This window comes from Agelaius phoeniceus, chromosome 1 (genome assembly GCF_051311805.1).
Source record: "Agelaius phoeniceus isolate bAgePho1 chromosome 1, bAgePho1.hap1, whole genome shotgun sequence".
NCBI classification, from domain to species: domain Eukaryota; kingdom Metazoa; phylum Chordata; class Aves; order Passeriformes; family Icteridae; genus Agelaius; species Agelaius phoeniceus.
In genome coordinates, this window is record NC_135265.1 from 146,846,237 (window position 1) to 146,859,210 (window position 12,974).

A 12,974-nucleotide genomic window follows, 5' to 3' on the forward strand; every position below is an offset into this window, starting at 1 on the left:
ACCCATCAGTTTCTGTGTGGTTATCCATTCCTGTACTACGGAAATGTCTTTCATGCTATTTTGTTGTATTTTTTTCCCCTCTATAGAAAATGCAATTGTTGGGGAAAATCTCATTGGAGCATTTATAAAAGAGATTAAGGATGGTGTTTTTCTGCTGCATTTGGATTCCAAGCAGTTCCTAGCAGATTCTGTCATTGATTTTCCCCGGGACGAAGAGTTTGATCTGTCTCCCCGTGTGCAGCTCAGATGTAGAAGCGGGTTTAGAAGAATTTCATCTCCTGGGAAAGCAGGCCGTAATTCACAAGGATGTGGTAGGTCTCATTGTTAGCCTTCCATTCTTAGATGTTGTCAGGAATCAGTATAAAGCAGAAATTAGACAGTCATCAGTGAACTTGTGTTTAAGGTTCATATTTGAAAGGTGTGAGGCACCAATGGGAATGGGAGAGATGGGATTTAGTGCTTTGCTTACCGTTCTTTCCTTGTGTTGAACCAATGATTTGGAAATAGGCATCATAGCACTGACATTGTGTAGAGAGTTTTGTAAACATTTTAGATCTGTCTGGTGATAGAAGGTCACTCTGTAATGCACATGATCCTTAATAAGAGGATTTCACAAAGATAATATAGCCAGAGCTTCAGATAATGATTCATTACCTGGAATAGAAACCTAGAGGCAGAAATGCCAAAAGTCCTGGGATTGTGAATTCCTGGGCCAAGTCCAGCCAGCTCAGATGGAAGCTTTCCTTGATGCTGGCCAACACCCAGACCTAACTGCACTTCTGCCCTCTTTTCTTCTTCTTTCCTTCTGTTTAGTCTGCTTCCCTGGAACAGGCTGCCTTTCTGCCAGCATCCTGCTTAGGGCTGCCAAACCTGCCTTTTCCACAGCTCCCTGTGGCTGTGCCAACATTTCCTTGGTACCAGGCCATGCTGCCAAAGTGCCTTTGCCTTACCAGCCCCACTCTTGTTTCTATCAATACCAACCCTCCTTCAGATCTTGGCTGTTCTTGTTGGCCAATTGTCCTCAGTGAGTCCACGTCTCATTTATGCCATTATTGGGATGTATTCACTATCCCTAGCCCTTTTTAATCTAGGGAGCAGAGGAGAGAGGTACCACTTGTAGGTATAAGATAACAGAGAAAGGTTTTGGATAAGTTTTCTAATGGAAATGTTTCCAGATATTAATCACTTCTTTGCTATGAAGCACATCAAAATATGTGAAAAAAACTTATCTACCTGCTTGGTGTGGTGTTTCTGTTTAAGTTCAGAGTTTCCTATGCCTGGGTCAGGTAATCAAGTGCTGAACACTTTTGAACTGCTGCATTTTCCAGCCTGGACATTTAAGGGTAAATTGCCTGCAGGTTCAGTTCCTCTCCACAGTCTAAAGCACTTCAGATCTGCGTTATTTAAACACATGCAAAAAAAAAAAAAAAAAAAAAATCCTGCTGAGTCCAGAGTCCATAGCAACTTGCAGCTACCTAACAAGATATAGTGTTGTATTGCTTAAAGCTATCATTTTTTAAGTAGAATCCATCACCTAGAGCAGAACTTACAAAGAACTGGATCTTTCTGCCAAGTCCTGCCTGCCAGGCATAAAGGCCTCTAGGAAGCAGTGAATTAACTTGCCTTGTGAGTTAATTCATACATATTTGAACTAGCTAGCTGTGGAAAATGTCACTCAGTAAAACAGACATCAAAGATATGTGGAAAGGAGACTGCTCCAGCCTTTGACAGAGATTTTGTACTCTAAGCTGTCATAGTGTACCTGCTGTTGGACACTGGTTTGTGTTGCAGGACTGCATATTTTATTCTGAACAGGGAACTTAGGAATTCAGGTTCTGGTTCTTCTAATAGATAGATAGATAGATAGATAGATAGATAGATAGATAGATAGATCCTACTCATCCATCCTGTCTTGGTCTGTTTCCCCACTAATAATAGTGACAATTAGTAAGAAGCATCACCTGTGACAGCAGAAAACATAATTGTGTGAGGGTGGCAGAGATTCTTTATTCTCTTCTCCTTCCTGTTCTGGCTTGTTCTTGAAATACAAATTGTGTTTTCAGATCCTTATCCTTTTGATTTGTTTGGTTTTATTTCATTGTCAATGTCATTGCTTTTCCTTCAGGAAGCTCAGTAGCAACAGGTTTTTGGTGTTCTCAATAAGCTTAATATATTAATTAATATATGAACATGCAACTTACACGGATCTACCTCTTTGTCTCTTGTATTTTACTTACAATAATCTGTTTATTTGCATCTATTGTTGTGTTGTTTCATGTTTTCCTGCCTGTCAAATGGGTAACATTTATCATATGTTAATTTTTCTCATATCACATTTGTTCTTAGTCTCAGCCTTACACTGATTTATGTTATGTCACAGGTAGCTATGAATACAATTCCTTAAGAGTTGGGGGTAACAATATTATTTTAGCTAAATTTTAATTGTAGAAAAGACACTTTCTTTTGCTAATGTATGATTTAAAACTAAGAGAGTTAGAAACTGTCCAGGGAGACTTTAGGAGCATAACCCTTCTCCCCCATTTATTTCAGGGAAAAACCTAAAAGCTGTTTGTAAATTAGCGTTGTCTTCTGCTGGTTATTTTTATTAAAAACCATTTATTAAAAACCTTTTTATTAAACCTTTTGATTTAAGAACATTTTTATGCTGGTTCTTTTTTATTTAAAATGCTTGATGATTCTGTTAGATTTGCTTTAAACATAATATAACCCAAATGAAAGGGCTAGATTTATGAATGATTGACTGCTGAAGACATAATTTCTAATAATCTATATCAAGAATCTGATATTCCAAAATTTTCCAGTATCCCTGGAGGGAAGCAGGAGCAGGGCAAGCATTGGACAATGATCAGCTGGGACAGTTTGTGAAGTTGCTCAATGTGGTGAGAGCTGAGGCTTTAATGAAGGGCAGTATCCCTGTGGAATCACTTCACAGGGAGATGCTCCTCAGCCTGGATTTTGCAGCTTCTTCCCCTGGTACACAGAAGCCCAAGTCCAATTAGAATTGAGAATAAGTTCCAAATTTCATGCAGGAGCAAAGGGTTAAATTTATTTGATTTTTTTTTAAATTTTTTTTTGGTGTGTTTTAGGGTTACACAGTTTGGTCCCACTGCTAATACTTAGCTCTGATATTTTGGTTGAAAGTTGTTCTCTAGTTTCTTATGGTGTTAAAATGTATTCATGTTAATGCTTGAAAGAAATACAATATAGTGGTTTGTCTCACTTGTAGGGTCAAACTGAACCTACATGTGATTATGTCAGAGTGGCCTGTAGCTGAAGTGATAGGTCCCTCCAAGAGTTAAAGAGTCTAGAAAATGTGATTCTGCACCAACATTTTTTACTGTTCTTTGTGCCCTTTTGTCAATCCAACATGTGAAATAAAAGACAATTTTTCCTGCTCAAAATGTGATAAGAAACACAGATGTTTCTTTTACCTTGTGACTAAAACGACAAAAAAAAAGCAGAGTGCTTTGAAAAGCTTAATTTGTTTCTTTTTAAACTTTAATTGCTTAATTAGCCTCTTCATTCATTGCATTTTGTCTTCAATTTAGGTGTGGATTTCTCATCTCACTTTAATTTCTACTGCTGTTCAATGAGTATTATGCTTTTTGCATGTGTTGGAAATTGTCTTTAAAACACATCAGACACTTGTGTATTAGATGATGGGTGTCTGAAAGGAGAATTCTGACTGATCCAGGATTTTTTTCATTCTGTAATTGATTTTAGATATGTGTTTTGCTCAGAGTAATTGCCTTGATTCATATTAGGAGGAAAATTTCAGTCTCACAGTTGAATCCTCCCAGACCTTCCCACTGGACTATTTACAGAAGATGAAGGAAGATAGGACAATTTTCCTACTAGTTGCCTTTTTAGTCTGTTTTAATTTAGGTGGTCCCATGAGTTAAATTCATTTACATTCTGGTGTGTTGGCCAGAACAGCAATTCATCACATGGTTTGTAGTGAGAATGGCCAATATTCTGTTGCTGTTTCTCTCTCATGGAAACTTAAACTTCTATCAGTATGCAGGGCAAGGACAGAAATAAAGTTTTGCACCTTGTCAAAGTCCCAAAATATACTTTTGATAGTGTTTTGAAGGAAATCTACATCTGGGAAGCAGCTGTGAAATAACAAGCAGGGGTATTGTCCTGCAAATATGTCTGTGACTCTTCTGCTTTAATGTTCATTTGAATGCTCTGGAGGGAAAGACAGTTTTCCATGACATCCCAGAAGATAAAGAATTTTCTCTGTAATATGCAACAAGTCAGCTGGAAATATTGCTCCTGATTGTTTTGAAAATTATATAGATACAGACTAAGAACATCACTGAGGGCACCTTTTTGTTTTGTGTTTGGGTTGTCATGTGCACAGCTAGTGGCTTTTAATCCAGCCTTTACTGTTTAGTTTGGAAGTGCTTAACAAAAATTTCTTTACCAGGAATTCTGAATAAAAGTGTTACCATATGGTGGATTTCTGTATGATGGTTTTGGAGCTTCTGCTCCTCAGAACCTTCCTGTTTCTGTTTGTAGTGTTAGAAGTTACTCTTTTTGTAGCTCGTCTTCCTTTGCTTTCTTTCACAACTCATCCACCTGCATTATCTTATTACAAATGGATTTGACAGTTGGGAATCAGGCCTGGACTTGGCATTTCCAAAGAGCTTCATGTGCTCTAATTCAAGAAGAGAATTTGGGTGATCTGAGAAAACATATCACAGCCTATCTTCCTGTCATTTATGAGTTCAATGATCACTTAAAGGGTGCTTACTTTGTTCTACCACTTAGAAACACATTTATGAAGAGCTTGAAGCCTATGGCAAATCTATCAGCATTTTATACATATATACACATACATGCATACATACATATATATATATACATTTGGAACATATATATTTATATATTTATATTTATGTATCTTTTATATATATATATATATGTGTATATATACACACCCACACATGTGTGCAAATGCCAGAAGTGGTTGAATTCCAAAGGAGTAATAAGGTGATTGTTCTCTTTGCAGTTGTTTGTCCTCCAGGCAGTTATTTCCAGAACAATGAATGCATTCCCTGCCCTCTTGGCTACTATCAGTATCAGACAGGACATTCCTTCTGTATCAAGTGTCCTGTGGGCAAAACTACCAACTCCTATGGGGCAATCACTGCTGATCACTGTAAGTTGAACTCATTTTTTCCATATCCTTTATTTTCTGGCTTCAAATATCTAATGATTTTTTTTATTCATCTCTAAGCTTTTTTAAAAAAAATTAATCCTCCCTCTGGGGGTTTTTGGATGGATATGATCCCTTCTGCATACATTCAAAAGCATTTTACAAAGTACAAACTGTCTGGTTTTTAGACCAAAAATGCATGAGAAACAAGTGGTCAGTCTCGTCCAGGATGTTGTGGTTCCTCTAGACATGTTCATGGTCCTCAGGAATGATATCTGGGTGTTCAGTATCAGTAAGAAATTCTTATGAAGTTCATTTATTGTCATTTCCATGAACACTAAAATAGTCCTGTTTTGTGTAGCTCTTTCTCCTTCAAATACAAGCACTTCTCACAAAGGAACTATTGAAATGTTCACTAAAGCTGGTGAATTCAGCTTAAATGATTTGCTTTTTTCGTGCAGTTCTATACAGAAAACCAGTTCTTAGGTAAAAATTCAGTTTTGTCTACAGAATTATATAACACAAGATATAAATAAGAGCAACAAGAATGGTCTTCTTGGGAAGTGTCATTAAGTATAATCTACTTTGTTCTCTTTCAACCTATTTATTCTCTTAGGTGGGATAAACCTCCCATTTTTATTGTAATGTACCCCAACAACAATTTGCTTTTGCCTATGGTTGTCATTCTTCTTTTCCATGTGTGTTCCCTGGGTAGGTATTGGATTTGTGTCCTTAAAAGTTTTCTCCTTAGGGTTTAGAAATGTACATTTGCAATTTTTTTACTAATCCTGTTCCCTGCCTGGTTTCCACTTTACCTTTGTGCTGCTCCTCAATGCCAGCCCTCTCCAAAAGGGCAGGTTACACATTACCCTCCTCCTTTCTTTCAGTCCCTGCTGTCTCCTTGAAGAGCCTGAAGAGTTTTTCTGAATTTCTTGGTGTGATAGCTCTTCTTGTTGCTCACAGATCCATTGCAGGAGTCACTGAACAAACCTGGATGAAAGTACAGCTCCTTCTCCTGACTTTGCTTTGCAGTACTGGAAATACAGCAACAGAGATTTAATGCATGACAGAGAATTCAAAAAAAGTTTGAAACACAAATTGAAATAGCAACAAAGCAGTGAGACTACCATGCTTCAGAGTGTGCAAATACTGTGCAAATCTTTGCTTAATTTTCATTGAAGTCTCTGCTGTGCCAAGGAGACTTTTGTCCTTCAGCTCTGAAACACTGTCCTACTGCATTGGCAGCACCAGTGGCTGCACAGGAAGCTCCCTCTGAATATCAGAAAATGGTTTTTGCTGTGAGGACAACCAAGATGTCACTCCCAGGTTGCCCAGGGAGGCTGTGGAGTCCTTGGAGATGGGTGAAAGCCATCTGGACAGGGTCCTGCACAGCCTCCAGGTGGCCCTGCCTGAGCAGGGGGCTCTGACCTTACAACCTCCAGAGGTCCTGTCCAGCCTCTGAGCCCTGTGAAACCCAGTGTCAGCATTATCAAAGAGCCTTTTTGCCTTCCCTTCTCCTTTCACCAGGTGTCACCCCCTGCCAGAGCAGAGAGCAGGGCCTGCAGTGTGATGAAGATGGCCAGTACAGACCTTCCCAGCAGGACCCTGCCACCAAGAAATCCCTCTGTGTGGACAGCTCTGGGGCAGCCCTGGGCTGGACTGAAACAGAGGATCTCCTGACAGATGAGCAGTGCTTGGGTAAGTGGCAGAAGGAAATTTTGGATATGCTTTGACCCCTCAGAGGTGAAGCTTCCTTATGAAGAGCACTCCAAAGCTTATAGGGATTCACTGTCCCATAGTTATTCACTTTCCCATACTTGTGGCCTCTGCCTTAAGCCACATTCCTCCTTAGTTTTGCATTTCTTGACTATACTGGGGAAGTTATTTCTGGTAAGGGAAGAGAGAGAAGCAGGTTTCCTGCACTCACAGATGGCTGCTGCCTTTTGATGTGTGTTGCCCTTGTGCTCTCTGCTTGAAAACCCAAAAGAATAATGAGAGGGCTAATGAGAAAGAAGCAAAATTATTAATTTCTTTGTAAAATTATCCCTCATCTGTGTATTCATGGGAAATAGAATATTTTCAGCAATGACCTCACAGCCACAAAATAACATCACCCTCTGGGCCCCTGCTGTAAGGTATCTGACTTGGGGAACACATCCTAGCAGGCTGGAGGAGGTTACTTCTGCTTGAATACAGCTACAAAGTGCTGGTTTTCAAGGATGAAAAACTTGAAAAAACAAAGAAAGTCATCTATCTGACAGTCCCCAGACTGCCTGCAGTAAGGTCTAATTGCACCTCTCAGCCTCAAAGCTCTTGCTTTTCCCCAGAAGTTTTTATATGCTCATCATATGATTGCTATTGAATTTAATGGAATATTCTGTTTAGAAACTTTTGTCATAGTGTGCTTTGAATTAGACAATGTCTTATGACAAGTGTGATCAGTGGAAGGAGTGTGAAAAGTAAAGTCCTCAGTTGTGAAGAGGTTGCAAAACTATCTTCAGTTAAAATAACTTTTTTTCCTCTGAGCATACTCAGAGGCCGATCACAGCTATGAACATGAGGTGAAAGCCTCTGTTGCTCTCAGTCATGGGGTTGTTGGGATGTTTCTCTGCAGAGAGGACTCAGGATCTTAATTCTCCTGCTACCATGAGCCTTTCTGCTTGGGCATTTCTGACTCTGTGCAGGATGGAGCAGTTGTAGATATTTGTGCTTGGTTTTGTGGGTCATGCTAGAAGATGTCACTACAAATATTTATGACTGTTGAAAATTCATTTATGACTGTTTATAAACACAGCAATCATGTGTCATGGAATCACAGAATGGCTTGAGGTCCCTTGGAAGGGATCTTAAAGATCCTCTACTTCCAAGCCCCTGCTATGGGCAGGGTGAGCTGTGCTCACTCAAATGTGCTCGTGTGTGACAGTGTTCACAGGGGTCCCAGGACGAGGGAAGAGATGAGAATCTTGACTCCATGTTTCAGAAGGCTGATTTATTATTTTATGATATATATTATATTAAAAGAAAATTATATATTAAAACTACACTAAAAGAATAGAAGAAAGAATTTCATCAGAAGGCTAGCAAGGAATAGAAAGGAATGATAATAAAAGCTTGTGACTGACCAGAGAGTCTGAGACAGCTGGACTGTGATTGGCCATTAATTAAAAACAACCACATGAGAGCAATCAAAGATGCACCTGTTGCATTGCACAGCAGCAAATAATTATTGTTTGCATTTCCTTTCTGAGGCCTCAGGTTCTCAGGAGAAAAATCCTAGCAGAAGCATTTTTCATAAAATATGCCTGTGACACTGGTGCATTAACCTGTGGGCAGACTGTGACCAGCCCCCTGGTAATACAGGTGGCAGCAGCCTCAGAAGGGTGGTGGTGGCACTGTGTGTCCTCTCACCAGCCTGTAACCCTCTGCAGGGCACAGACAGGGCCACACCCTCTGGAGCCTGGAGTCTCACCCCATTTAGTGACCTTTGGGGTTTGATCTCTAGACCCCATGAGCTTTCCCCAGTGTGTGAGCAGTGCTGCTTGTCAGACTCCTCACACATGCACAGGTCCAGTGCAGAGGGAGCAGGTAAAAGGGTTTGGTCACTAAAGTGACAGTCAGATCAGGTGAAAAGTGGAATGGAGAAGTAATAAAGCAGCATGTAGGACATACTAGCTTGGATATAGCCTTGGGGCTGAAGTCAGTGGATGTATTGGGAAGTTTTCTCTTTTCACAAACAGAACAGGACTGCTGGAATACACTCCTTGAGCTTTTATTGCAGCATCAGCCTCATTAAATGGTTGAGACAATAGGAAGATGACAAAAACTCACTTACTTCTAGCAACAGCCAAAGATTTCTTTGTTACAGAGCATTTAAAAAACTTTCTAGCCAATAGCATATTGCTAAAGCTTACAGACAGTTGTTCTAGGCAATCACTAAAAGCACATGTACACCTGCTTCACACAATGCTTTCTTGTCTTCTTTCTGTTAACAATACACAATATTTCATTATTAAGCTTAAAACCTTCTACTGTCTTGCTAAGCATATTTTTCTGCAGTCTTAAGGTCTATCTTAGCCAAGCCTAAAACTCAAGCTATTGTTTCATGTCTTGCTTGCTGTACTATTGTAACTTTTTCTACTTTCAAACTTTGCAGCTGCAGCTAGTTCTAATTTCTCTGTTCTGTCTGTTTCTAAGGCTGCTTTTCCCAGCTTTCTGAAAATCTTCTTACCTTTACTATTTCCCACAGCTGAGATCAGGCTGTTGTGTTTCTGGATTTCCTGACCAAGTGCTGCTGGAGCTGGCTCTTGTTTCTGTGACTGATTTGGAGAAAGGTGGTTCCCCCTTTGACTCAATAGTTGGTAAAATGCCATGAACAAGTAATGAGAGATGGCAGGTCTGCTGCTGCAAGAGAAGCCTCATTGGAAAGTAAAATCCCAGACCACTCCTGGCTAACTGGTTGTTAAAACATCTTGTGACAGTTTTTATTTCAAAGCAGAAATTCTACCCTCACACCATCTGTCTCCTGAATTATCTGTGAGGTTATGGTACATCATTTAATGAGCAAACCTCTTTACCCACAGAATTCTTCAAGCTCAATTTCTACCTAAAATATTGTCTGTTTGCAGAATGGGAACTGATAATACTACTTGGTTGTGGTTTTTTTGTTGTCTTTTTTTTAGTGCTCAGAAAATTTGAAAGAGTTCCTGCCTCCAACCTGATTTATGGATCAGAAGAAGCTCAAATTCTTCAGTCTCAGTCCTTTGGGGGAGACCTGCAAAGCACATATTTTCAGTGCATTTCAGGTGAGAAAACTGAGAAAAGCTGTAGAGGCAACACTAACAATTGTGAAAAATAATAATATTTTCATGTGAGTTTATAGTTAAGCTCCTGGATGAAATATATTTTCTGCAGTTTGTCACCAATTAATTGCAAGATATTTACAACTTTTGATGACCTTGGTTCAGGGAAAAGATTGATGTTTCTTTTAGAAAGAAGTCTTCTGACTTTACATCCTACTTCAGACAAGTCATCTGACTTTAAAGCCAGTTAATGTAGTTTGCAATACGAATGAGAACTGAGATTTAAACCAGGAAACATTCATCAGACTGTGCAGATGTGCAGACAAAAGAAGAATTAGGTGTTCAGAACATATGAAAAGACAGCTTTTGCCTCTTCACAAATTACCTGATTGGCACAAAATAGGAATAATTGTCCTTGCTTACATCAGAAGGGCATTAGAAGGAGTTCAGAGATATTCCTCTGCCAAGTCTTGCAGTTTATGTACTATATTGCATTGGTTTAAGTTGGTTCAGAATCATCTAGAACCCAGAGGAATCACCACACTGCTTTCAGGATGCTTTGAGTCACTCTCAGGAGACACCTTGTGTCTCCTGAAGCTCAGGCTGTCAGAGGCAGAGGAAAAACTCTCTGCAGTAACAGAGATATCCAAAATTCTGACCAATCAGTGGCTTTGTGTCACATGCCACAGTTTAGTTGGAGCAGTCACCTCTCATGCTGAGAACTGAATATGTGAAGCCTTTTATTACTAGAATGATTTTCCTGCACGAGCTCATCCTGGCTCTATACTGTAAGATTTCTTGCACCTTCCCCTGAAAATTGGGATTTTCAAAAGCAAGACCCTGAACTGAGCCTGAGAACAAACCTGGGGAGGAAATCATGCCCCTCTGCCAACCAATCTGATTCCATTTCTCTCAGCTGTGTTTTCTTTATAAGTTATGTAAATAAATGGTAGCACAACTACAAAATATTACTGCTGAAGTTCTCATTGAGGGGTGGGGGTTAATCTTTCCCTCCCTAAGTCCTTGAAAGGTCAGATAGCTCAGCTTGCACTTCAGCTGATGTTTTGATCTAAGTTGGTTGATTTTGTACTAAAGATTTGGAAAATGTTTCACCTAGGTTAGGAGCAGAGCTGTGGGAGTAAGTTAATGGTGAATGTGTAAGGGCAGAAGGATCTTCCCCTAAATCTGGAGGGAATGGCTCTTTCTTTGTCCCTTACAGTGGCCAGGGGGGTGCTGCAGGGGCAACCAGCATGATTGAAGAATTTGAAATTTGATTTTTCCCTCCTTCCTATCACTCTGATATTTGTCACAACTTCATTGCCATGGGGTTTCTGTATCAGGCAGATGTGATGTGCTGGCAAAGTGGTTCGTGAGGGTCCTGCCTCAGGCAAAATTATCCAGCAGACTTTAAATATTTGGGTGTGTGGTCAGACCTGTCTCAGCTGTTTATATCATCAGGTGATGAACAACTTTCTGCATTAATTTAATTCAATTTAAAATCCTTAAATCTCTACTAAAATAGTTGAGTACTAAAGTTCATTTGCTAATTAAATTTGTGTCTGATAGACATAAGGAAATCTACATAAATGGCAGTAAGCAGTGGAATTTGTAGCAACCATTTTGCATGTGAAGTGCTAGAAAACCTAAAATTTCCTTCCTGTTTTTCAGGCTGTGAGAGGGAAGATGCCTGTGGCTTTGCAACTGTAACTCTTGCTGGTACTGAAGTGCTCTGTGAGTTATACAGTGCTGCTGAAGCCAACTTCAACTGCACCACCTCTGGATTGGTAAGAATGATCATATTTAAAAATGTATCTTTACCACAGTGCTGAGTGTTCAATGTAAGTAGACAAGATCACAGAAGAAAGGCAGGCTCTCACCTGACCCCTTGGACATTGCTCTTCCCCATGGCAGTGATAAATCCCTGCAAGTTGGTGAAGAAACTACACCCTGATGTTTCCAAAAATGACATCTGAATACCTCAGTGTTTGAAACATCACACAGCTGTCCCTAAATCATGCTGAGCACCTGCAGATAGGATATCAGGTTGGTTTAAAAAGAGGGTTAATCTGGATAGTCTAAACTAGAAGTAGCCAAGTCGGTAGTTAGGCCACCTGAAACAATCCTACTTTCTGAGTCCCTTCTTCTAGCCCAGGGTTTGGACTGTGCTTTTTATCACTGTGCTATTTTCCTAGTCACTATTTTAAACAGTAATGTGGCATTGAGGAGCTGAGATCTCAGTTGGAGATGTAAAATGCAAAATGGAAAAACATAAAGACAATGTAAAAATTGTCTGTATGAGAAAGACTGAAAAATGTCCACATGGAGTTGTGCTGTGATAACCTTTGTGTTGCTCATTGCTCCCCATTAGTTTCTTAATAAAAAAAATGTATTTTAGGAGAGGAAATCCATTAGGTTATATTTATTTTGCTTGCCTGTTTTCTGTCTCAGGTGCAAGGTGTCCTGGGGAACCCTGCTGCCACTAGCATCAGTGGCCTCAGCTGCTTGCTGCACGTCAGGAACCCAGAGGGAGATGCCCTGATGGCCTTTTTGAAGAGAGGTACCTGAAGTGAATGAATCCCTCACCTAAATCTGACTCTGTGTCCAAGCTGGTAGTTACTTCTGTAGAGGATCAGGACTAAATTTGGGAGCATCTTTGTTTAAGAAGACACAATACGTTAAAGAGATCAACATTTAGTGACAGTCCAGAAGCTTCAGCAAATTTTTCTTTCATATCTTGATCCCTAGAAATTAGAAGTACTTTTGTGAGCCATTTTGATGATTTTTGCCAACAACTAGTCCCATAAAAACTCAAAATCTAAACGACTTATCCTAACTAAGCAGTTTGTTATTTGAATACATAAGGCATTATTAATGACCAACCTGTACATAATTTAATTTCACTTTACTTTTGGTTGTAAATTGCTCTAGTAATATACCAGCCAAGAAGTAAACTGCTCTCCATGAAAACATTTCAGATGAGCTAATGAATG

The 12,974-nt window shown here is 39.6% G+C and overlaps 1 protein-coding gene across 1 annotated transcript in view; it reads left to right on the forward strand.

Annotated features, from left to right (window-relative positions):
- The window catches only part of TG (thyroglobulin), a 147,541-nt gene that overhangs the window by 34,661 nt on the left and 99,906 nt on the right, over positions 1-12,974 (forward strand). Inside the window, exons 20-25 of the mRNA XM_077173556.1 lie at positions 87-311; positions 5,039-5,188; positions 6,713-6,883; positions 9,865-9,987; positions 11,653-11,768; positions 12,433-12,541. Of these exons, the coding sequence (XP_077029671.1) occupies positions 87-311; positions 5,039-5,188; positions 6,713-6,883; positions 9,865-9,987; positions 11,653-11,768; positions 12,433-12,541 (894 nt within the window). The remainder of the gene's footprint in view (positions 1-86; positions 312-5,038; positions 5,189-6,712; positions 6,884-9,864; positions 9,988-11,652; positions 11,769-12,432; positions 12,542-12,974) is intronic.